The 23,929-nt window shown below is 43.6% G+C and overlaps 1 protein-coding gene across 10 annotated transcripts in view; it reads left to right on the forward strand.

Moving 5' to 3' along the window:
* PDE5A (phosphodiesterase 5A) overlaps positions 1 to 19,999 on the forward strand; it is a 783,446-nt gene extending 763,447 nt beyond the window's left edge. For 7 of the 10 annotated variants that reach the window (XM_086961428.1, XM_086961425.1, XM_086961427.1 and 4 more), the window contains 3 exons: positions 783 to 857; positions 3,788 to 3,871; positions 18,392 to 18,669. In XM_086961428.1, coding sequence (XP_086817554.1) covers positions 783 to 857; positions 3,788 to 3,871; positions 18,392 to 18,538 — 306 coding nt within the window. In that variant the 3' untranslated portion in view covers positions 18,539 to 18,669. Of the gene's footprint in view, positions 1 to 782; positions 858 to 3,787; positions 3,872 to 18,391 lie in introns of all 10 variants that reach the window. The other 3 variants (XM_086961430.1, XM_086961426.1, XM_086961429.1) reach the window with 2 other exon arrangements.
* The last annotated feature ends 3,930 nt before the right edge of the window (positions 20,000 to 23,929 follow it).

Consider the following 23,929-nt stretch of genomic DNA (forward strand, 5'->3'; position numbering starts at 1 on the left):
CATGTTTATGCGTGCTCGTGCAGTGTGCTCTTTGTCAAAGCACATACTTGTGCTTGTGGCGCGCCACTGCGCACTCCCGCAAGGTGTATGCCGCCACAAGCACGAGTATGTACTTTGAAAAAGAGCTGCACGGCGGCTAAAGGTCTCCTATTCAGGGCATGCGCGCTGCATAGGCGAGACCTAAAAATGGGTCACCTGTTCACTTGCACTGGTGGTATTCAACTGACCAGCACTGGGGCATGTCTACTAATGCAGGTATGTCCGCACATATAATATTAAGCACCATGCCGTATGGCTATCAGGCCTACTCTAGGTGTGACTTACAAATATTCTATGGAGTGGTAGGGGACATGGCACTCGTGGATGAGTGACATGTGTTTTCACCCCTGCCCTGCCTCACCACTTTTCCCTGACACAAGCCACTACTGCTTTTGTCTGCACCAAGACACACAGCCTGAAATGGTAGTCATTCATGCGCTTGGTGAGGGGTCCTTTAGGGTTACAGCTCTTAGGGACCCTCTTTATCACCTCAGGCCCTAGAGGACCATTTGTGATTGTGTTATTCCTGACAAGGCTATTAGGTTAAATTGAAAGTTGGCATGTGTAAGTAAAAATGCCATACTGCCCTGAAACATCCATGGGACAGGACCTACATTTGAAAACAAACCTCTCACGTTTGTTTATTAGAGCTAAATGTAACTGGTTGTTCTAATTTAAATGGTCTTTAAATGGGGGTTTCTGGAACATTCTGAGTGTAAAATGTTTCCATGCGTTTCTTGCAGATAGCTGCGCTTATTGCAACAGAATTCTATGACCAAGGAGACAAGGAGAGGAATGAACTGAATATTGAGCCAGCAGTAAGTAGAATGTTGTTGCATTCACCCTACATTAGTCTCATTAGTATTCAGCAATGTATACTAGTGTCATAGTTTGTATGCTCAGTAGGTCTGTAGTGATTTGTATGTTGAACCTGCATGTTGAGTATTTTCACTTATGAGATCTAGAACATGGCTGGGTGAATTAGCTGTTCCACGACAATGCCACGAACCAGGTCTTTGACTTATACAGTGCCCTAAACTAGCAGATTTCACAAAGAAGTCAAGTTAGTTTCAGAAAGATGTCTAGTAGGATCTGTATGTGGCCCTGAGAGGAAATGGTAGCTGTATCTAGGCACCCGTTGTGCCATTAGCAAGTTCTATTCATGTTGGTATGATCTCTTGGTATAGCGCAGTGAATCGTCCCCAAAGGAATATCTCGGTTCTTCTGCTGAAGTATATGACTATCAAAAACAAACTAAAACAGCCATGTTTTTAAGAGTTATTTTTTACTTTCCCCGCTCTGTGCACAAGCAAATTGGTAGGGGAAGTTTTTTCCAATAGAAAGGTGCCAAATAGGAAAACGACCCTCCTCCAAACCTGGAGGTACGAATCCATGGAATTTGAAGAAGGGCTTTGTCTGTTGATCTCAGCAATCAGTCGGGTGATAGTGGCTGATTCTATGTTGTGGGTAGGTTGGAGCCTTGCAGTTCAGGGTTTTCTAGGTAAGGCAGCACATCTTAAAGATGAGACGTATTCTTATAGGTCACCAGTGCAGAGAGTGTAGTAGTAGTATATAAGATAGTAAGGTTTCATTTGCACCATAAAATAAGGCATTTCCATAGACGAGATGTCTTGTAATTAGGGCTTGAACTAGGGTTTTCCTAGAAGTAAAAGAACGACAATGAAATGCCTTTTTCAGTTGTTGCGTGGTGACAAAACAAGTTCTGCAAAGTGTTGAAACATGTTCTTTCATGGACAAAGAAGTATCCAGCTTTACAGCAAGATTTTTAAGTACTTGTTTGGGGGATGGGCAGCTACCAGTTCGGATGGCCACCAATGCAACTTCCACAGTGGTTGAGCTTTCCCAAATAAGAAAATTTCCGTCTTTTCTTCATTTTATTGCAGGCAGTTGTTAAACATCCAGATGCAATCCTCCTCATGCAATTAAAGAAGTGGGCTTTCACCCCTTCCAAGTCAGGACCAAAGGAGATAACCAGCTGTGTGTCATAGGCCTAAGATGTTGACTCAAAACCACATTTAGGGTCGGATAACGTAAGTGGCATTTTAGTATAGGCAAATGTGGCCTACACTAAAAACTGACAAAGGCTCCAATGTCGAAAAATTAGTTCGACAGACAGCCCAAAGTAATGCAGGGTGTACATCTTGTTGAATAGTCCTACAGGTAAAATCGAACAGTATTTGTTACCCAGAAGTGTATTCCCAACGAGGATTCGCAAGTTGTAAGAAAGTGATGATGTTGGTGCAAATAAGTCTTTGAAAGAGATTTTAATGAGGATTCCTCTGAATATGCTGTTGGGAAATAGCAGCCATGTTTGCGCCTTCCTTTAAGGACCCATAAGGCCATATTCTCAAGGAAGGGGAAACGGCCACTACAACGCGGCCGTTTCCACGCAAACCTTAACCACGCATGCATTACAACGCCTGCGTGGTTACCACGAATAGCCTTTACCATGCATACCTTTACTACGAGATACGGAGTAAAGGCATGTGTGTTAAAGGCTCAAAATATAAAAAGGGGGCTTGAGGGGGACCCACCCACAAAAAAAACGCGTGCGAAAAAAAGGGTGCTTGGGAGGGTCTCCCCCCCACCAAAACGTGCAACGTCACCTCGGGAGATAAAGGAGAGGAGACGACATGGAGAGGTAAGGGGAATTTTTATTTAAATAAAATATATATATAAGGATTGAGGATTCCGGGCAGGGGTAATTCTCAGAAGGATTGGGGGCTGGGGGCTGAGGGTCGGAGGGTCGTGCAGGGGTACAGGGAAGGGGTATTTAAAAAATAATTTAAGAAGTAGAGAAAGGAGGCGGCGAGGGAGCAGTTATAGGAAATGGGCAAGGGGTCTGAGATAACCTTTACCAAGAATATGCCCTTATCATGCATGAATTTACAATGAAAACTGTGTTAAAGGTATGCGTGGTAAAGGAATATTCGTGGTAAAGGTTATGCGTGGAAATAATATTTGCGTCGTAACGCATGCGTGGTAAAGGCATTACTTTGCAACGGAATGCGTTGTAATGTCTTACAACCCAAGGAAGTGGCGGAGAGAGTGGTTACCCTTCTTGGCTTAATGCCTTTCTCCGCCACTTCTGAAACGCGAGGCTGCCTCCTATTCCCAAGGATATGGTGCAGCATCGCGTTTCCCCCTGCGATGGTGCTAAGTTTCACAACTAAGCGCCAACGCAGGCACCCTTGCACCAGAGTGCAAGGTTGTCTGCAAGCAGGATGGTTTGTTTATGTACAGGAAGTTGTCCCATCCTGCACATAAACAAACCTTAAATGCCAGTTTGTAACATGCATGTGTGCTGCTTCATGCAGCACACATGTAAGTTACAAAACAGCATTTTTAAAAAAGGTTTGTTTATGTACAGGTAGGGACACCTTCCTGTACATAAACAAACCATGGCATTTTGCTTTTTCCATGTGTGCTGCACAAGGCAGCACACATGGAAAAAGCGAAAACGAGGAGAAATAAAGCATTTCTCCTCGTTTCGCCACCTTAAGACCAGATTTTTCATGGTCTTAAGTTTGGCGCTACCTCCTATTTACGCTGCCCTTGTGAATAGGAGGTAGCATCAAACTCAGTGGGTGTTGTGGTGGAACGCCCACCGCAACACCCACTGCACGCAGCTCATTGCCACATATTACCTTCCTTTTTTGTTTTGTTACTGCTTTATTTCACATTTCATTCATTGTGTTATTGTGCACTGTTTTATCTTGGATTTCAGGACTTGATGAACAGAGAGAAAAAAGATAAAATTCCAAGCATGCAGGTCGGATTTATTGATGCCATCTGCTTACAGCTCTATGAGGTAAGTGAGAGGTGGATATTTGAACTAGGAAACCACACACTGAATTTTGCAATTAACTTGCAACAAAGATTTGTAAAGTATTCTATACAAAGAAAAACACTGCATACATATTAAAAGAGAATATAAAAAATGCACTAGCCAAGATATCTATGAAGATTCTTGAATTTAATTCAGATGAAAAAGCATCGAACATTTCCCATATTATTATTATTATTATTATTATTATTATTATTATTATTATTATTATTCTTAATGTTAATAGCAATTTATTTAGCAATTTTGGGTTTTACATTCAGGGTGGAGAGCTCCAGTGTCCACGAAAAAGAGGATTGTGGGGTTAAGGAGAGAAAGATGAAAAGGGAGAGGGCGAGGAAAATTATTTCCCAGGCACCAAGAATTCTGGGCCCTTGATTTATTGTTTGAGCTGTGGTTATAGAAGTTTGCTGGCTGTTCTCAATGTAATGCAAACCAAAGAAAGAAAACTATATGAGGTGTATTCCTAAGTTGTTTCTTCTGGCAAAATAATCATTATTAAATATGGTTTGACAGTTTTAACTGCCTTCAAGACTTATTGTTAACCATTAAAATAAAGTAGGCTTTGAGTCAGCCCCGTCAGACATTAGTTTGTTTGGGTAAGCCTCCTTCAGCTATTATTTTGAGCCTTGTTAATGACATCTTGGATTAACCATGAGATGTATACTTCTCTCACCTCATGCTACTAGTGTTCAGGTGTATTCTTTTACTTAAGAAGTACTACACTTACAAAGATTGTGGTGCATTGTTTTCAGTATGTTACGGGGACTCTTTTGAGATCACAGAAGCATCTTGAAAAGAAGGCATCACTTTCTACATTATAAACAAATGTTCACTTGAAGTATGCTCTAAAATATAATGGCTCGATTCACAAACAGCATGTTGTAGTATTAAAAGTAGTAATATGTTGTACTATTCAGCATACTAAAAATGCAATTCACAAAGCAACAGATGGAGACCTCTGCTTTTCCCACCTTTTCTGTTTGCAAATTGCACCCAAGATAGTGGAGATCTGTGCACATATTAGTTAAGTAAGTAAATGTGGGAAGCATCAGGGGGAATAGTGGGAAAATGGAGAATAATTTCTTAGAAGTGGGTGGGGTAAAGGGAAATTGAAAAAGGAGTTCGGAAGGAAGATGCTAATGTGTAACACACACGCACAAAAGAATAAGACCGTTGCAACTCAAAAAATTGCTAAACATTGGAGAGTTACAACTAGGTGCAGGAATAAATCTACAAATGACTAAATATACACTTGTATGGGTACATTTGTGACTTGGGCCCTAAGAGTGTAAATGCTTTATATGTCATATTATTTTAAAAGGAATGTATTTTGGTGAGAAAAAACTATTCATAAAAATATACATATTTTCTTTCAAAATGAGACTTGACGATTATTATCTAGTATTTTACTTTCATGGATGAGCTGTGTCATTACTGAAGTGAGGCACCACCTTTATTCGCGTGGTCAGATCGGGCAGTTTGTTTTCATTGTAAGGATCCCCACCACTCCCAAGGATGTGGCCTGGCTGCCATCTTCATGAGGAGCACCCCCACAATCAAAATAATTACATAGGTTTTCATTCAGGTGTACTCTGATTTACTATAAGAATATACACTCTTTGATTGTTATGTGTTCCTCACCGAAATCTTCAACTTCTGTTGGAAAACTTGAAAGTCTGTTTTCTATGTCGAGGCAGAAGTGTGTATCCAAAATACTTCAGTAATTTATCACTTCTGACCACATGTTGCTTTCTGAGGCCATTTTTGTGAGCTTAGCAATTTGGGCTTGCAACAGTCAATGCTCACCAAACTCTTGGGTGCGTGGCTTGGCCGGCTGCAAAATGGCCACACTTTAGTGGGCTCTGCTGGCCAAGATTCAATATCCGGCATCATCCTGCAGGCTAGCTCATCCTACCTGCTCTTAAACGCTGATTTCTGAATCCCCACGACGAAGGCGATCGATTGGTGCTGCTCCTGTCCTGCTGCTTGGCCAGGCGGCTGAGTAACGTCTCTCTGAGGCGGCGCCCGGCCTGTGTTCCGGCTCCCCTGTGGGCTGCGACGACTTCCTCGGAGAGCACGCGATCCTCTGGCGCCTCCCGCTGCGGTCCTGAACTCTGAGATTCTGTGCATCGAGTCCCCGGTGAGTGGCGCCGCCTCGGGGGGGCTTGTGTTGGCATGGTTGGGGCCCCGCTGGCCGTACCGCCGGGTCCGGTAAACCTCGCTGCCGCTTTGCTTTGCCCCCTGTGTCCGTCGTTAATGGCGGCCTCCCATGTCCGGACCCGGTGACGGGGTTTGCGGTCCCACCGTGTCTCCCCGCCTGCCTTTCCCCCCTGGGTCCTGCACAAACCCCCTTGCTCGGCTGCTGCTGAGGCCTGTCGGGCCTGGGACCCTCCTTGCCCTTGCTGCTGTGCCACGACGTCTTCCTGGCGGCCTGCCTGGACCCAGCCTTTGGCCCACATACCATCTGGGCCCGGGTCTCCTCTGCCTCTGGGCCACATCGCCTGGCAATTGTGGGAGGCGACTGTGGCCTTGTGTGCATCTGCTGTGGAGACTCCTGATATTCCGGTGCCAGCCTTGTGTTAGGCCTCACCTCTGTCTCCTGCTGGCTTCTGCTGGACATTCTGGCCTACGAGGTGGCCCTCAGGCGTGGGGCTCCTCCTCCACCTGGTGTAGTGCTTGCTGTTGCAGGTGTCCCTGTATGTCTCCTGCTTGGGGGACCCGGCCGGCCTTGCCCCCCTGCCTGGGTGACCCCCTGTGCTCGCCCGGGGTGTCGGGCAGCTGGAGGTGGATACTTCCAGCTACCACTTTTTGGGCAGTCTCCTCCTGGACCTGGTGGCGGAGGCGGCAGTCCCCCGTGCTTCCTCGCCTGCATTGCCCCTTGGGGGCTGCGCGCCCCCCTGTTTGTCTTCCGTTGGGGCCTGGCCACACCTGGGATTTGCTGCGCCTCTGCTGCTGGGCCGCCTTCTTCACTGGCGTGAGGGGCTGTTGGTCGCAAATTGATTTTTGGCTGATCTCGCCGGGCGTTCTGTCTTGGCTCCCCGATGCAGTGCACATGGCTCGCACCTTTTCCGATCATGCGCCGGTCCAGATCCGTCTCAGGCCTCCTCATTCCCCGCGACGGGCTTTCACTTGGCTTCTCCCCCCTAACGCCCTTTGGGACTCTGCTTTTTGTGCAGATATCCAAACCACGATAACCAACTATTTTGATTTAAACACGGGTTCCGTTGACTCTGCCTCCACCTTTTGGGAAGAGTTTAAGGCCGTCATTTGGGGTGAATGTATTTCTAAACAGGCCGGCGTCCTCCGTTCTATTAGTGTCACTCTGTCTAAGCTCGAGGAGGAAATTAAGGACCTGGATGCTGCTCAGGCGGCACACCCTAGTCCTGAGATGCTGGTGCTGCTTCGCCAAAAACACACCGAATTCCCAGAGGAAGCTGGCCGTGAACTGTCTTTTTTGGGCAGAGAGGGTCGGACGTGTCGCTTTGGTGAAGGGGACCGCCCGTGGCATACTCTTGCCAACCTTCTTCGTCCACCACAAACTGCCTCCTATATAACGGCCCTCAGTGATGGTGGCCCGGACAGGACTACCTCCCGGAGGACATAAAATCCTGCTTTCTCGATTTTTATTCACAACTCTATTCTGCTGGTACTCCTCTGCCACAGGAGGATTTTGATCAATACTTTGAATCTATTGTGCTGGTCTGACTGGAAGACTACCACCGTAAATTCCTTGATGAACCGTTTTCCAGGGAGGAAATACTGGCTGCCATCAGTAGTCTACCTGGAGACAAGTCCCGTGGCCTGGATGGCCTGCCAGCCTCGTTCAACAAAATGTTTGCTGATCTTTTGGAGCCACATCTGGCGGCTATGTATAACGATTCTTTTGATACCGGTCTCTTCCTGCCATCCTTGAGTGAGGCGTTGATAACCTGGCTTCTCAAACCCGACAAGCATGCCGACCGTCGCGACTCCTACCGCCCCTTTCCCTTATAAACATAGATAACAATGTTTTTGCTAAATTGATCGCCTCCCCCCTTCTTTTACTTATACCCACTATTGCTCTCCCCGATCAGTCAGGTTTTATTCCTGGTAGGCCAACTTCGCACAACCTTCGGACTATCTTCTCAGTTTTGTATCAAATTAATCCTAACCTACCGGCGGTGGCTGCCCTGCTGGACGCCACTAAGGCGTTCGATACGCTGGAGTGTCCCTTTTTATTTCACACCTTGCCACGTATGGGCTTCAGTGAAATCTTTCTGCGTAAGGTTAAACTCCTTTACACCAATCCCTCGGTGCGTCTCCGCATCAATGGTCAGGTCTCCGACCCTATTAGTATTGCTCGTGGCACACACCAGTGCCCATTATCGCCCATGCTCTTTGCCATCGAAATGGAGCCCCTGAGCGCCAGACTTCGGCAGCACCACACCCACAGGGGTATTGGTTTCTTGTCCCGCTCCCTGCTCATCTCAATGTATGCGGACGATATTACTCTATATGTCCGCCATCCTCAGGAGAACCTCAGCCCCTTGGTCCGGGAAATCATACGCTTTGGCGGGCTTTCGGGCATCCAGGTGAACTGAAGCAAATCTGTTCTATTCCCCTTGATGGATGCCACCGTGCCAGTCCCACCTGACTTTCCGTTTGTGTGGGCGTCTGGCCCCACGCGCTATTTGGGCATCTGGCTGAGTAGGGATCTGGATGAACTGTGGAGGTCTAACTTCAGGTGTGCGGTAGACTGACTGGAATCCAGGATTCCATCGTGGAGCCGACTTCCGCTTTCTTTGGCGGGCCGAATTGCAATCGCCAAAATGGTGGCCCTTCCTAAATTTCTCTATCTGTTTTTAAACATCCCTATCACTTCTCATTTCTTTCGCAAATTACGCTCCCTAATCATTTCGCTCATTTGGGCCGGTAAACACCCAAGAGTAGCTTATGATATCCTTACTCTCCCCATGTCTGCCGGTGGGATGGGCGCACCTTACTTCAGGATCTATGCTTTGTGTGCCCAGGCCAGCTTCCTGCATTTTTGGATTCACCCTACCCCTTATCAGCCTCACGTCGCAGTCGAAACGGATGTTGCTTCTCCCTGGCCTTTGTCCACGGCTTTGTTCGCGCCGCGGGCGGAGGTCGACATGGTCAAGAGGCTGCGATGGACCTGGTCTGGACTGCGCCGACTTTCTAGCATCCCTCGACTCTCTGCCAACTCCGTGCCAATAGTGAACCACTCAGATTTCCCCTCGCTTCAGTCTTCCAGCATGTCTAGACGTGCGACGCGGTTGGGTTTGAGGACTGTGGCGGATCTATACCCAGAGAACACCTTCTACTCTCTTCCTGACTCCTCAGGGCCGCTGGACATGCTTTTATTCTATCAGCTGTGTACCACTTGCCGGAAACTGCAGCCCACATTCCCTCAGCCCCCGCCCACCATGCCGGCTTTGGATTTCATATATACTTCTCCGTCGCCACACAAATTAGTCACCAAACTATATGCTCTCACCCTGGTGTCCGCCCCCGTTTCTTCGGATCGAACGCGGGAGGCATGGGGTGAGGATCTCGGTATAGACATTTCGCAGGCTGACTGGCTATCTTGCTGTAATCAGACGAAAAAGCTGTCACCGAACTACTGGCTCTGTCTGATCCATTTCAAGTATCTGCACAGGCTGTACCGCTCCCCAGTGCAGCTCCACCGGCTCGGGCCAATTCCTGGGGACAATTGTGTACATTGCGCTGCTCCTGCCGCAGACTCTGCCCATTTAGCGTGGCTATGCCCTAAGGTCTCTGAGTTCTAGCGGGTGGTGTGTTCCACCATCTCCGACATCACCAGCGCTGCAGTGCACCCTGATCCTCCCCTGTGCCTTCTCGGCTTTGTTAAATTCTGTCCTGATGCTTCTCGACGTCTGATCTCGATGCTGCTGGTCCTTGCTAGGTGCAGGGTGGCCATGTGTTTGGGTAGTCGGCCTGCCCCCAAAGCCGAGAGTTGGTTGGAGGATGCCTCTCGGTGCCAGACTCTCCTATCGGAGTTCTGGGATTTAATGCCTGCCAGGTCTCGACCTGTTGACATTTGGGGCCCTCTGGTTACCGATCTTCTTTCCTGATCCCATCCCAGTGGCGCTGCCTCTCCCGCACTCCCTGCCGGCCCTGTGGAGTGGAGTGCTCTGCCTTCCAATGTTCTAATATTGTAATATAGCAGCAGCTCACTAATATTATTGCAAATAATCTCTGCGACCCACGGCCATTTCTCATATGTGAGTTCCGTTTTTATCTAAAAGGGACTTTTTATGGATGTTGCATGAAATTGAAAAACAAAAACGCAACATTCCGCTACAAGACGTCTGTAACAAACTCCCACACTTTACCAGATTGAAAATAAATAAAATCAAATGAAAATGGTATTTTAAAGAATCTGTGTTTAGAAATCATTCAAGGTCATCAGGGTAGGACTGTGTATAGAACAGAGCTGGCTCTATGGGGGGCGGCCTTGAAAGGCTCGGACCAAGGATCAGGCCCACTTTACCCCTGGCTTAAAACTTCTCTGCTTGCGACAACTCAAAAGAACAGGCAGCTAGTCATACAACAGGGCGTACAATAGAAGCACGCGTTCCAGCAAATAATCAGGGAAAGCAGTGCCAGAGCCAAGCCGAGGAGCAAACTTGGCCCCAAGAGGCAGAACAAGAGCCGACACAGGCAAACATTTGGCTTGTAAATCTTGTGACAATCGTCATATGAAACATGGTAAAAAGGTGTGCGTTTCTTACCATGCGGAAGTTTATGAGATTGTGTCACTGATTTCAGTGGCATCTGTTGGAAGTGATCGATTCTAAACATAAACTTATAAACATTCATTTAACTCCCCCCTACAGCGATAACCACACAGTGAGTGGCCCAAGAGGCAAGCTAGTTGTCATGTCCCCCCTATACATGGCCCATCAACCATCGTAAACCAGTCTCCTGATCATACAGTAATGCTTTTAACTGTACTATGTCTGGTCACTGAACTTTTAAAGGCTCAGCATTTCCTCATACTAAAGTGTGCTTGCTTTGTCTGTGTTGGTAATCTTGCAACATTATAACAAGGATATTAAACTATTTTATGCCCTCACCCTACAAGATACCACACTATTTCCAATCAAATAATTTCTTAGCGAGTCAATTTTCGATCCGTAAGAATCTTTCTCCAAAATCGCATGTCCAAAGATTAGACGGGGTCCTGCCTCAAGGGCAGCCAAACTCTGGCAATGCTGGTTAGTGATGGTAAACTTTTTACCGGGCAGGCCTTAATGAAAGGTATTACTGAGCCTTGTATCACATTTTTAATGAGACCTGTGGAGAGCTTCCCTTAATATCCTGACTCCTTTTGCTGTGCAAGTGTCATTCACACACAAAGCAGGTACAGTAAGGAACCGCAGTGACAGTGCAAGCTACCGTTGTGTTACAGGCACACCAGTGCAAACTTCCCTCACACACAAATCCTTACACACCACACACACGCTCACCAGGTGCCAGCAGGGGCATGATCTGATAGCACGCTTGATACAGGTGATAGTAGTGCAGGATTCTGTATGCAAAGGGAACCGGTGCATCATGGGCAGCAGCAGGGCCAGCGTCCATTACTGTCTGCACCACATCTACCAAGGGTAGACGCAGTGCATGTTTCCCTCAAAGAAAAAGATGTGCAACCCAAGTAGACGCAGGGTAGTCTTCCCTAACAGAAAATTTGCAACGTGTGCAGAAGAAATGCAAGCGTCAGTGACATTAAAACCAGGTGTTGTATGGGTCGAAACAGTGCACATTTCCTAAACAAAAAGAGGTGGTGCTCAGGGGCAGAACCACACCCTGTGGTGCAGGGGGGCTCCTATCCCTTCCGGGGGACCCCAACCATTCAGGGGACCCCATTCAGCCCAAGGACAGTGATGATATCTGTGAGCTATAGTAGACTCAGGGGCGCTTCTTCATATTCTGCAGCGGGGCCCACCCCCTCACATTGCCTTATGCAACTGAAGGTGCACCAGGGTCATCAGGTTATGCTGCCTTTATACACAGATTACAAACAGCACAAGGAGCAGGTCAAATTCTAGAAGCTATGGAACTAGCTTACCTCAGGGAAGGAAAAAGTACAGCATTGATGGATTTCCTAAATTGCACAGAAGAGATAGAACGGTGCAAGTTTCGATACGTAGTGAACAGACATATCACCAGCAAAGGAAATATGGGGCATATTATCAAGAACAGGCGATAAAATTATCACCGCTTTATCGGCAGGAAACTGCCGCTAAAGCGGCGATACTGGACTTGATAATATGCCCTTGTGAATTCCCATAGCAGCCCAGGTTAACACCAGAACCTGGGCTGCTATGGGAATTCACAAGGACATATTATCAAGCCCATTATCGCTGCTTTAGCGGCAGTTTCCTGCCGATAAAGCGGTGATAATTTTAGCGCCTGTTCTTGATAATATGGCCCTATATTCCTACATTTGTAAAGCGAGACTTATCACCCATAGGGGGATCCAGGCGATGGGGTCTGTCGGGGAGATAAAGTGTGCTATTGCCCAGAGTCACATGATGCTGAGCTGAGCTGCCGCTGGCGATCGAACAGTGAGCTGTCCTCTGGAGCCAGCCACTCTGGCCGCTGCTCCGTACTTTTCTCTCCCTCCTGTAACATTCTTTCACACACTTATTGCATAGAGTGCAGGCAGAACCAGATCAATAATCCCTTACAAGCATGGTGTAAGTACACTGTGGGTAGGTTAGCGTTAATGGGTGCTTTACTGACAAACCAAGCAGTTTCATAAAACAGCTACAGCAGATGCAGCAACTTGACAAATGTCACTCACACACAAAGGTAAGGTGCAGCAAATGCAGAAGCAATGCACGCACAGACATAATGTCCGGCATCAGAGGCATCTGCAGTGCAAGCATCCCTCACACACTGAAGTACTGCACTCTCGGAAGCAGCACATGGCTCCGGTGCACATTCACAGGTACAACACGAGCAATATAAGTTCTTGCAATGCATGCCCAAAAATACACATACTGAACCCTTTAATCACATATCCAGACAACAGCTACAGCCCTACCAGCAGCATTACAATTGCATTGCAAACATAAGATGCCCTCACACATAACTGCAAAGGACAGGAAGCAGCAAAGCACGCTTCCCTCACACATACGTAGAGTATGGGCAGCATTAGAGATTCTCTTGGACATATGTACAGAAAGGTTCTCAACAAACCAAGCATCACTCACAACGAAGGAGAGAGCAGCCATGGACATTCTCTCTCACAGCAAGAGCAGCAGCAGTAAGTGCTTCATTCACACACAGAAACCGACACACAACGTTAGTGCAGTAAAGAAAGCAGGAGAACAGGCATCCATACACATGTTTCAGGTGCAGCATGGGATATTCAAGCTCAGTTTCCCTACTGCTGGTGATTGCGCACTGGTATATACACCTGAATCCCTTGGTAAAGTCATCTAAGATTTTCCTGATTAGTCGTATGGGCCTTTGTTGGCTGACTTGAAGTGCTGTAAAGGAGAAGACATCAACAATACATTTCTGATTTATGTAGCCAATATGACTCCACAATGCTGACCAGGAATCACCAGTTACGATTGAATGGATTTTATTTTAAGATACTCATCAATCCAGTACATCAACAGAATGAAAATAAGTTGGAGATAAACAGTACAGCTGGTAAGCCGAAATATCTCAGTAGATTAAGCTGTAATAACATGAGATACAGAATAGTGAGAGACACAACAATAATGAAACAAACTGTTGTGAATAGGTCTTCCATAAAGAAACTTCCCTCTCTCTTCTAAACATGGATCAACTACAGGATCATCTAACCAAGCGTTCTAGTTAGGGAGCTTAGACGGTGTCAACATACTATTGATCTGTAGAAGTCAGTCTTGGAAAAAGGGGAAATGAGAGTTAAGCATAGAGCTTTGCACTCTCAGGGAAAGCTCAGCAAGAGGACTGTTCCAACTCAGAGCCTAGAAGGAACCTGCCTAAATAACTATGGAAACACCAATTAAAATAACGGGAGTTTTAAAAACATCCTTATCTTATCTTACACCCAGTGGCGGCTCCTCCGCTAAGACAGAGAAGCGTCACCCTACTGCTTCAACTGCAAGCTCAATACAAAAACTAAAATCATAATAACGCTCCGCTATTATCATTTCATTTTTTGTATTGAGCTTGCAGTTGAAGTGGTGAGGCTGGGCTCCCCTCGCCACAGGGAGGAGTGGTGGCTGCACCTTAAGTGCGCATGTCGGTTTGGCTGGCCCTCGCATTACCGCCTAGTTGGAGAAAATGCCCAGGTTCCCACTCCCCCGTCTGAGCGCCAAACCACTGTGCTTAGACCAATCACAACGCTGCATTGCAGTGTTGTGATTGACTGGGAGCCTCGGTGCTTGCTTCCTGGTTCCTTTGTGGAGGAAAGGCGGTGTCTGGCGACCGGTGCGAAGAGCATGTAAGTTTATTTTCTCTTTTTTCTTTTTTTTTTATTACACTCCTCGTCCCCTGCCACCATTCCAGCCGCTACTGCTTAAAGCATCCGCACACTCCCTTCAGTTTCCCAACTCATCAAAGCTCGAACTGCAGAGCACAACCTTCAGTGTCCCACCATCCTGGTACGTGATAAACAGAAGGCCTCCTCTGACCATCATAGCTCCAAGTTCACAGCCAGGTTCCTCCCTGCAGGACTCACTATTGAGAATCTAATTCAAGCAATACGCCTTTCTCTAATGAACGCGAAGCGTGAAAATGCACCTGCAAGACAAAAGAAATAACATACTTGGAAGGCTAAACACATTTCAATTGAGGCGTCTAGTTTGGTTAAGTTAACTCAGTAGTCAACATGAACAACATGTTTTAAGAATAAATGCAAGATGTGAATAAGAGAAAACATGATTACATGATTCAGTTGAACATTTGTTAACTTATATGTGCATCCCTAGTCTCTATGATGATGACATTCCATTAATACATTCAAATGCATTACAAACAGCAAATATAATGTCATATATGAATATATAATTGCATAATTGTGACATATATTACGGGTGGAGACGAAATTATACTGCTCCGCTGGAAACTTGTACGGTGCCTGCGAAACTTGCTCAGGTTTCTCTCACAAACTAAACAAATAACAGCCATTGAAAGTGCATGCTCCCCTCCCACACACAGGGCAGTTACACGATAGGCGAAAGCAATGCTAACACCCCCTGCCCCACACAGAGACACTGAAACAGTACAAACTTGAGACCAGTAGTAAAGCTTCCTTCACAACAGATATAATATGGTTAAAACCATTGCAAGCTTCTCTCAGAAACAAAATAAGAATTGCACATCAGCATCAGCACATTGCACCCTGTTCTGCTGGTAGATTGTCATGGGAGAATAACCTTATCCCCTAGCCTCCATGCTTTTCTCACCGGGGGTGTCCTGGTTCCTCCTCTCCTCGCTTCACCAACCTCTTTTGGGCCACCAGCCGCTGCACATTCATCACCCACCACAGTGAGAGCACCTCTACTGACCCACATAGTGCAGAACAATAATAAACTGCATTGAGGGAGCCTGATGGTTCCGTTGCCAACACGTTGCCTTTGAAAGGATGATTTTTATATGTTTTTCACAAATAGTTTAAAAAAAATGTAGGACACAATTTTGCCCCCTATTTAAATTCAGAGAATAGGTGTTAGTGCACAAGTTACCAATTTCTTCAAGAATGCGTCTGTGTAAAGAGATGGTAGTCGGAAATGAACACCATTTTTGCATTGATTTTCCAATCATCCTATTTTTGGGGGACAACTGGTTTCCTATTTATTTTCTACCAGTTCCCTAAACTACTTATCTTAACTATGGACCTTGCATGCCCTTTATTCTGTGTTTTTGTGCTTCTAGAACCTGTCACCCACTTTTCCAGTTCCTTCTGTCATAATTGAGTAGGCAAAGGTTATTTTGTATTTCTATTACTTAGTTACAGGACCTTTGGCTCGAAAAAGAATTCACTGAGAGTTGGATCCAGGACTGTTAGAATACCTGTGGATTTGTTAACCCTTCTCAAGAACTGCATTCCCCAGGACTGGGAAACCAGCCTCTGCAACTGTTGTACAATATGAACCTCTTTTCCATGGCTGTCTTGGGAGAGGCAGCTCTGTAACCGGTCATAAATCTCAAAGCCCTGATTACGAGTATTGTGGCATTCCATACGGAGATTCCTGGTAGTCTGAATTTCAGTTGCAGACTGAAATCTTTGCATTGAATTGCTGCAATTATAGGTTAAACCCCTCAAACTGGGCAATAAGTATGGAGCTCCAGAATTTAACAGGGTGTTTCATGTTCCACAGGGTTTAAGACAGGTATTTATCAACTCCTATGAACAGGTGGTAAATATCTGCAGGAGTAAAGATTCTTGGTGCGAGCATGGAAATCTCATAAAGCCTTCATAAGGAGCTCCATTTTAAATTTACTAGGCAAAGCTCTCATTTCCAAGCCTCTTCAGGTCAGTGAACCTTTGCCACCGTATTAGCATGGACCACAACCCAAACACACCTCTCTGCTAACCATCATCTTACAGCATTTAATGTTCAGTCAATGACGAAAGGGTTGATGACATTTTAAAAATGTATTTCTCTTTAAGAGATTAGTCTGTATTTTTTTCTTTTTATTCAGATTAGTCAAATAAATACATTTACAGAAATAACAGCTTATTCCATATAGGAATTAGTCCCTATCTTTATCTGAAGGACCTAATATATCCTAGTAGGAATCTATAAAGAGTTATCTTTGGAAAAGACCAAGTAAAATTTGCAGCAAAAGACTAATAACCATGAAAAGGTCGAAATCCCCATAAAGAGTAGTTTTGGAAACTCGGCCAGTTCCTATAGGCTGCAGTAACAACCGGTAAAACAAGTAAAAGGAATTAATCACAGCAGTAGCTATGGCCAGCATAAAGATAGTAAGTCTCCTCAAAAAGGCTAAGGAAAACAAAGAACTCACTGTTAGCAGTAGCTTATGGCAATTCGGGCTAGCTGCGAGCACAACATAGTGCTAAGGGACATTGAAGGGTAGCAGTGCATACAATGCCTTAACTCTCTAGCTAGGAACATGGACTATAAAGAAAGCACAAAACATGTTGCAAACTATGAATGTTGAATAATTTTTAACCAATACAAAAGGGTCTTCCAATGGTCTTTTGTCTTCTTTCTCAATTCCCACGGTAAACGTCCATGTCGACATGTCGTTTTTTGAATGTGGCTAAAGCGTATTACAAAAAGATACATCTAGGAAGGTTCTCATGAGAATCTATGCAAGACTACTCTGTTAGCTACTCATTGGCCGATGGTGTAAGAAAGTGCTGCTCTATGAAATGAAACATTTAATATCTTGCATGTCCTGGTTAGATCATGGAATATAAACTTACAGGAAGCATTTTCTTTCATTAATATACTTTTTCAATAGAAGCATGTGGCAAAGGAAACTATCTAAAATATAATGAAGTCATATGGAGGGAGGAAAGAAAGAAATACATTTTACAGAAAACTGCACATTTCAGGAAGATGTCAAGTTCTACAGTTCAGTTATAACCATAAATCATCATTTACAAAAAGGCATTTATTTTCTTTAAGGGATAGGAAAGAATCAAGAAAATATTGAGGCCTAGCAGTAAAAGAAAGATAGAAATGGGAACGTTCTGCAGAAATAATCAGCGTTATCAGTTTGTACACATATAATAAAAGGACATTTTTCTTACCACTATTTTGATATGGATTTTCTATGGTGACATTAAAGCACATTTCTATAATATTATGAGGTTAAATTTACGTAAAAAGTTTCAACTTTATATGGGAAGAAATTGAGAGCTGTTGACTGGGAGAGGGGAGCGTTACATTCTCACCTAATGCCTTTTCTGGAGGTCTGATGGGCGAGGCGGTCAAGGAAAATTTTCCAGGCTGCACTGCAATCTTTTCACTATGCAATTATATTTTCCAGCTGGTGAAATCGGTTCCAGTGACGCCCCCCACACACACATGGAAAAATCTATGTGTGGGAATACTGGACCATATGTAGTTGTGTGGAACAGTACTCCAGAACAACATTGTATACAACTTATAAGCGGAGCCCAAAGCTTCATCTATGGAAGGAGTGTCCAAATTAGGCCCATGGAGTGCTGGACTCATGCCATATTGATGTTGGATACATTTACAGAAACAAACCTAATTGAATTTATTTACCTCAATGACTATCCTGAAAATCTAGCCTGATCCGGCCTCAAGGGAGCCACGTTGGCATCCCGGGTCTACAGAAAATGCTAAGTAGAAGCTCCTTTGTATGCCATTTAGGTTACCAAAAAACTTATGTTTGCTTACTGGAGAAGAGGGCTTACAAATGTCTAAAAACGTATGACTTGTTGGCTACAGCTTTGAATATGGTCTATTTTTCCTGTTAATCTCCTGATCTACATTTTTGTTTCTCAAGGCATTGGCAGAGGTATCCGAAGCTTGCTTTCCTTTACTGGATGGTTGTCAGAGGAACAAACAAAGATGGCAGGCCCTGGCAGATCAGCAGAAGAACCTGACAAATGGAGAAAGCAGCCAGGCTAAACTGAACTGCGATGTCGATTAGCAACCAATGTATTTTTTATGGTTGATATTGAATATATTTTGGTGGTACAGAAGCACTATACACTGTTTGGGTTGCTGTACACTTTGCCGCTGCAGCATCTGATTCGATTACTTATTTTTTTGTATTTCTTGCACAACCTTTAAAACACAGCCGAAGTGTTCTTTTTGGATGCTGTATAATGTTCCCTTCTTTTCGCACATTATTCAAGAGGAGATCAGGGGACAAATATGTTTAGTTCTTTTTGGGTCCAAAAGTCCAGGTAAGTTGAAGGCCTTTAAAAGTTCTTGAGCAATGTGGGGGAGTCCCATATTCCTGGATTTTTTCATACCGTGGTACAACAAGTGAAGCAGGGTTTTAGGTTGAGGAACCCTGCTTTCTTATTTTAACATGAAAGAACCTGGTATCTTCTAACCATTGGGTTCTCACGTTACAATTGAATTCTTATATTTGTAATCTGTTTGTATTGGTGTGCAACAGCACAAGCATTAGGCTCTTTCAATTCATAAAGCTGACTTGGGTATCACAGATTAAGTACACACATACTGTACAGAGAGTGAAGTCGCTTTCGAAAGTGCCTTTTAGTAGCGTATAGACCTTCCATCGCCCATGGGAGTGAAGCTCAGGGCACCAGTTATGTTTGTAAGGCTATTTGTGTGACTAGTACCATATATATGCTGACGTCAGTGCACTAGACCACCTATGCATGATGGTGTACATAGTTTATATTTCTACTGCGGTGAAAACGTGCCTTACAGATGAGTTGGCATCTTTCTTACTACTTCTTAAGAGCAACCTAGTCAAGAACAAGAGTGTATTCAACCTCACAAGATACCTTATGTGGGACCTTGGGCTCCTCGACAAGAAATGTATGAATGATACATTGGTTCATATGCCATAACTGTACATTTAACATAAGAAGAAGACACATTTGTCCACTGTTGTTGGAAGCATTTTGAAAATAATATGAGTTCAGTTGTGTCACCATCCATCATATTCTACAAAGGAGTAACCATGGCAATTTGCTATCAAGCTAAAATACTCCCCTAATCCTGTAAGTCTTTGGCTGTACAAAATGAAATAGGGTTTACGAGTCCCTATTAGGAAGAAGTGTGCCAAGGATGTCCCTTCCTAATAGCACTGGTATGTACGATTGTTTTGCGACCACAAATGTGGTTGCAAAAAAATCGCTGTTACCACCTACTTCTAGTAGGCTAGTCGCAAATGGGAAGGGGTGCCCAGGGTACCTCTTTCCCTTTGTGAATGTATGTGAAAATATTTTTTAAGAGAAGCCACTGGTCTCACGGACCATTGCCTTTCCTTAAAAAATTAAAAGAAAACTTTTCATTTTTTTATTGAAACGCATCCCATTTTCCTTTAAGGAAAGTGGACTGCATTTGAATAAAAATGTTGTTTTATTTAAAAAGAAAACACAGACATGGTGGTCTTCTGTCCCCATCCCTGTGTTCTGGCCCGTTCCCAATGGGTCCCAAACTGCGACCTGCCTCATGAATATTGATGGGGCAGGTCATTTGCCACCCCATTGGGAATCACTAAATGTGTTTAAGACACATTAGTGCATTCCGTTTTGCGAGTCGCAAATTGTGAGTTGCAAAAAAAACACAATTTGCGACTCGCAAAACGGAATGGTCGTATATCTGGCCCTTCACACCAAGGGACAGATCGTAGAGTTAACAAAAATAAATTAAATGAGAGTTTTGGTAGGTTTCCAGCCCACAAAAAAACATAATATACAAATGCTTTTTTTATTAGAATTGCATCCACAGGCAGTGCTGATGTCACATATACTTTAGCCAGCAAACAGCCTCTCAACACAACTGAAGCACAAGAAGGTTTCCCCCACCCCTTCCCTCAATGGGCTCACCTCATTGCTGCACTCACTACATTTCACTCATCTTTTTTTGTTTTCCTCAGAGCGACACCCTAAGTGCGACGACTAAGTCCAGACATGGGTGCTGTGCTTACTGCCCTAGAACGTGCGCTGCACCCTACGAACTAGGCCCAAAAAGACTGAAACCAGTTTGAGGTCACTTGTGTTCCCATTCCAGAGGGACCTGCCTGGCTAATTACAAAAAAAATTAGATGTACCCATGAAGCAGCCCATGGAAACCTAGAGTCCTATTGCAAGCCCATCTTGAATACAAGTTTCAGGACTGTATACTTTTTAATTCAATTTACTGAGGCAGCAGAAGTAACGATAGAAACTCCATTTCCATTTGACGGTTCTATGAAGCATAGCACAAGGGGAAAACCCACCCCATCGAGTGCTGCTCTATAGATAAAACAAAGGTGAGCATACGCATAATACTCTATGCAATGTATCAGGCTAAAACTGTCTAGAATGCACTGGCTAAACTACTGGCAAATTAAACGGAACAATTGGACCTACCCATGATTTTGAATGCTTCATTTTGGCTGCTGAAAAGCATTGAATCCTGTTTCCTTTTGCTGGTTTAACAGATTGTAGGGATCCCTGTAAAGTTTTAGTTACAAGAGACAATCAATGGCATTCACAACATCTATCAATGAACGTTCTTTAGCTGGTTGTATTACCATATAATGCTGACAATTACCACACATGAATTTACAATGCATGCATTTACCTTTTACCACACATATGCCTTTACCTCGCAGGTAAGTATAAGGTAAGTGTTACACACACACAAACACACACACACATATATATATGTGTGTCTGCTGTGCTTGTGTTTTTAGGGTTTAGGGGCAGGAAAGGTATTTTTTTAGGGTTTAGGGGTGGGTAAAGGTATTGGGCGGAATATTATATATATATATGTGCGTGTGTATGTGTATATATATATATATATATATATATATATATATATATATATATATATATATATATATATATATATATATATATATATATATATAATCTTTTTGTAGGGGGCAGACACCCCAACCCCCCCTTTTTTAAAGTGCCCTTACTACCCACTACCTTTATCCAACGTTAAACCCTACAAATAACTTTACCGCCCAAAGCCCTTACCCACCCCTAACCCTAAAAACACCCTTATCCCCCACTATCTTTACCCACCCCTAAACCCTAAAAATATCCTTACCTGCCCCTAAAAACACCATTACCACAAGTACCCTTGCCCACCCCTAAACTCTAAAAATACCGTTCCCACCCTATTCCCCTAACCGTCCCTAACACTTAAAATACCTTTACCGACATATACTCCTTCCCATCCCTAACCCCCTAGCCAGCCCTGAATCTAAATCTAAACCCTTAAATGTATATATATATATGTGTGTGTGCGTGTGTGTGCATGCATGTATATATATATATATATATATATATATACACACACACACACACACACACACAAACATTTATTCTCACCTTAAATACTTGACCTTGTGTGGTAAAGGCATATGCGTTGTAATAAATAGGTGGTAAAGGCACTGTGTGCTAATTACTGTGTTATAAACCGGTTTCCCTTTCAGCATACACCCTTCCCTATGGTAGCTCCATGGTACAGTGTGCTTCCCTCAACAATGTACCTACCTGTGCAAAAGACATCAGTGGCATACTTGTTTAGGTATAGGACATTTTTTAAGTCATGTTCATAGTCAATATTGATGTCACCTCTTGAGCTTCGGTTTTGTACGTGTACGATGAAAGTCTAATGTATATATTTTCTGTAGTGAGATGACACTTTTTTAAAAAGTATTTCCACAGTGATGATTTAAGAAGTAGAATATATGATTACTCTTTTTGGGGTAGTGATTGGAATCTTAACACTTATGTATCTTTTCTCATGTTTTACCACACATGCGTTTTGTTTTTTAAAGTTCTATTATTTTATTTTTGTAATTATTTATGCAAAAGATGGCTGCAGACCAGAGGGTCATTTAGGTGAAATATCTGCTCGCAGTAGATATTTCCATTGCTTTGTTTTAACTTCCACTCATATGTAAATGGACATACGTGTGTACGTGTGTGCGTGCGTGCACAAACAAAAGCACACTTGTTGTTTTCCACTCACTGTCTAGAAAAGCGAAAGCAAATATGGAATTATTTTACATGGTTTTCTATGTTCAAAGATTGTTAATACTGCCTATATTTATTTATTTATACCTAATGGAACACACAAAAAGAATCCTCCAACCAAATATTATACTATGGAGTAATAACTAGTTTTTATGTGCATAATGAAAGCAAGGGAAAGGCTATATATATTGTTTTCATTCTTGATGTTAAGTCAAGTGCAGGTCCATCCAGGGATACATATACACATGTATATATATATATATATATATATATATATATATATATATATATATATATATATATATATATATATATATATACACACACACACACTTATTGAGAGTGTACTACCATAAATGCTGGTCATACAGTCAAGGAGCATCATGGTTTATAGATGCCTCAGCTGTAAGTGAATCAATCTTCTCTTCCATTCACCGACTAGTGAAATAAAGTCTGATATCACACTTTGTACTTTTGCATATATATTGTTTATGTTGGTTGTTCGTCACTATAGCGTGGTTGAAATATGGACCTACGAAAGATTTTATCCACTATACTGCCCATCTTTATCTCGTCAAGGTAAGTTTATGCAGGCAAGTACCTCCACCTCTGCTTACCTTGAAGATGAAATATATAGTGTACTTGATTCCTTTGTAGGTCAGTATTTCAACTGCAATATAACGCCCTTCCACCGTTTACAGCAAATCATTCTACAAAAAGAGTTGATCAACTTCAGTGCAAAACATTTTTCACAATAAAAACAGTAAAAGCAAGTATAAGCGCGTATCTGCTTGTGTGTTTGTGTGTGTGAAAGAGAGAGAGAGAAGGAAATTACCTGTAATCAAGAAGTGATTTCCTCCAATGCTTTAGTTTCTGAAAATGCAGGGACTTTCCACTTTGCATCTTGCACTATATTGTATTCTCGCAAAACACCCCAGTTATGAGTACTAGATAATGCTAGCACTTAAAAATCACATGATACCATGGCATTACTTTTTTCACTTTGTTTTTATTATTCCTTGATGATGCCTTTGCGTATTCAGATCACCACACATTTGTGTCAAGTGTATACAAAATGTAACCTCTCAAATGACAGTGGATAGAGCCAGATATTTTGTATTGTTCCTCAGAAACTAAAGGCCTGATTTAAAGTTTGGCAGGTGGGTTACTCCATCACAAACATGACAGAAGTCCCATCCGCCCTATTACATGTGCATTTGGATATAATGCACTTATAATAATGCAGACAAGTCAGATGTCCCCTCTGCCATACTACAAGTGCACAGGATTGCCGTCATGTTTGTACCAAACTCTAAATTAGACCCCAAATCTCCTTTTCAGTCACCAGTTTTAAACTT

Source organism: Lissotriton vulgaris, chromosome 3_1 (assembly GCF_964263255.1).
Source record: "Lissotriton vulgaris chromosome 3_1, aLisVul1.2, whole genome shotgun sequence".
In the NCBI taxonomy this organism is placed as follows: domain Eukaryota; kingdom Metazoa; phylum Chordata; class Amphibia; order Caudata; family Salamandridae; genus Lissotriton; species Lissotriton vulgaris.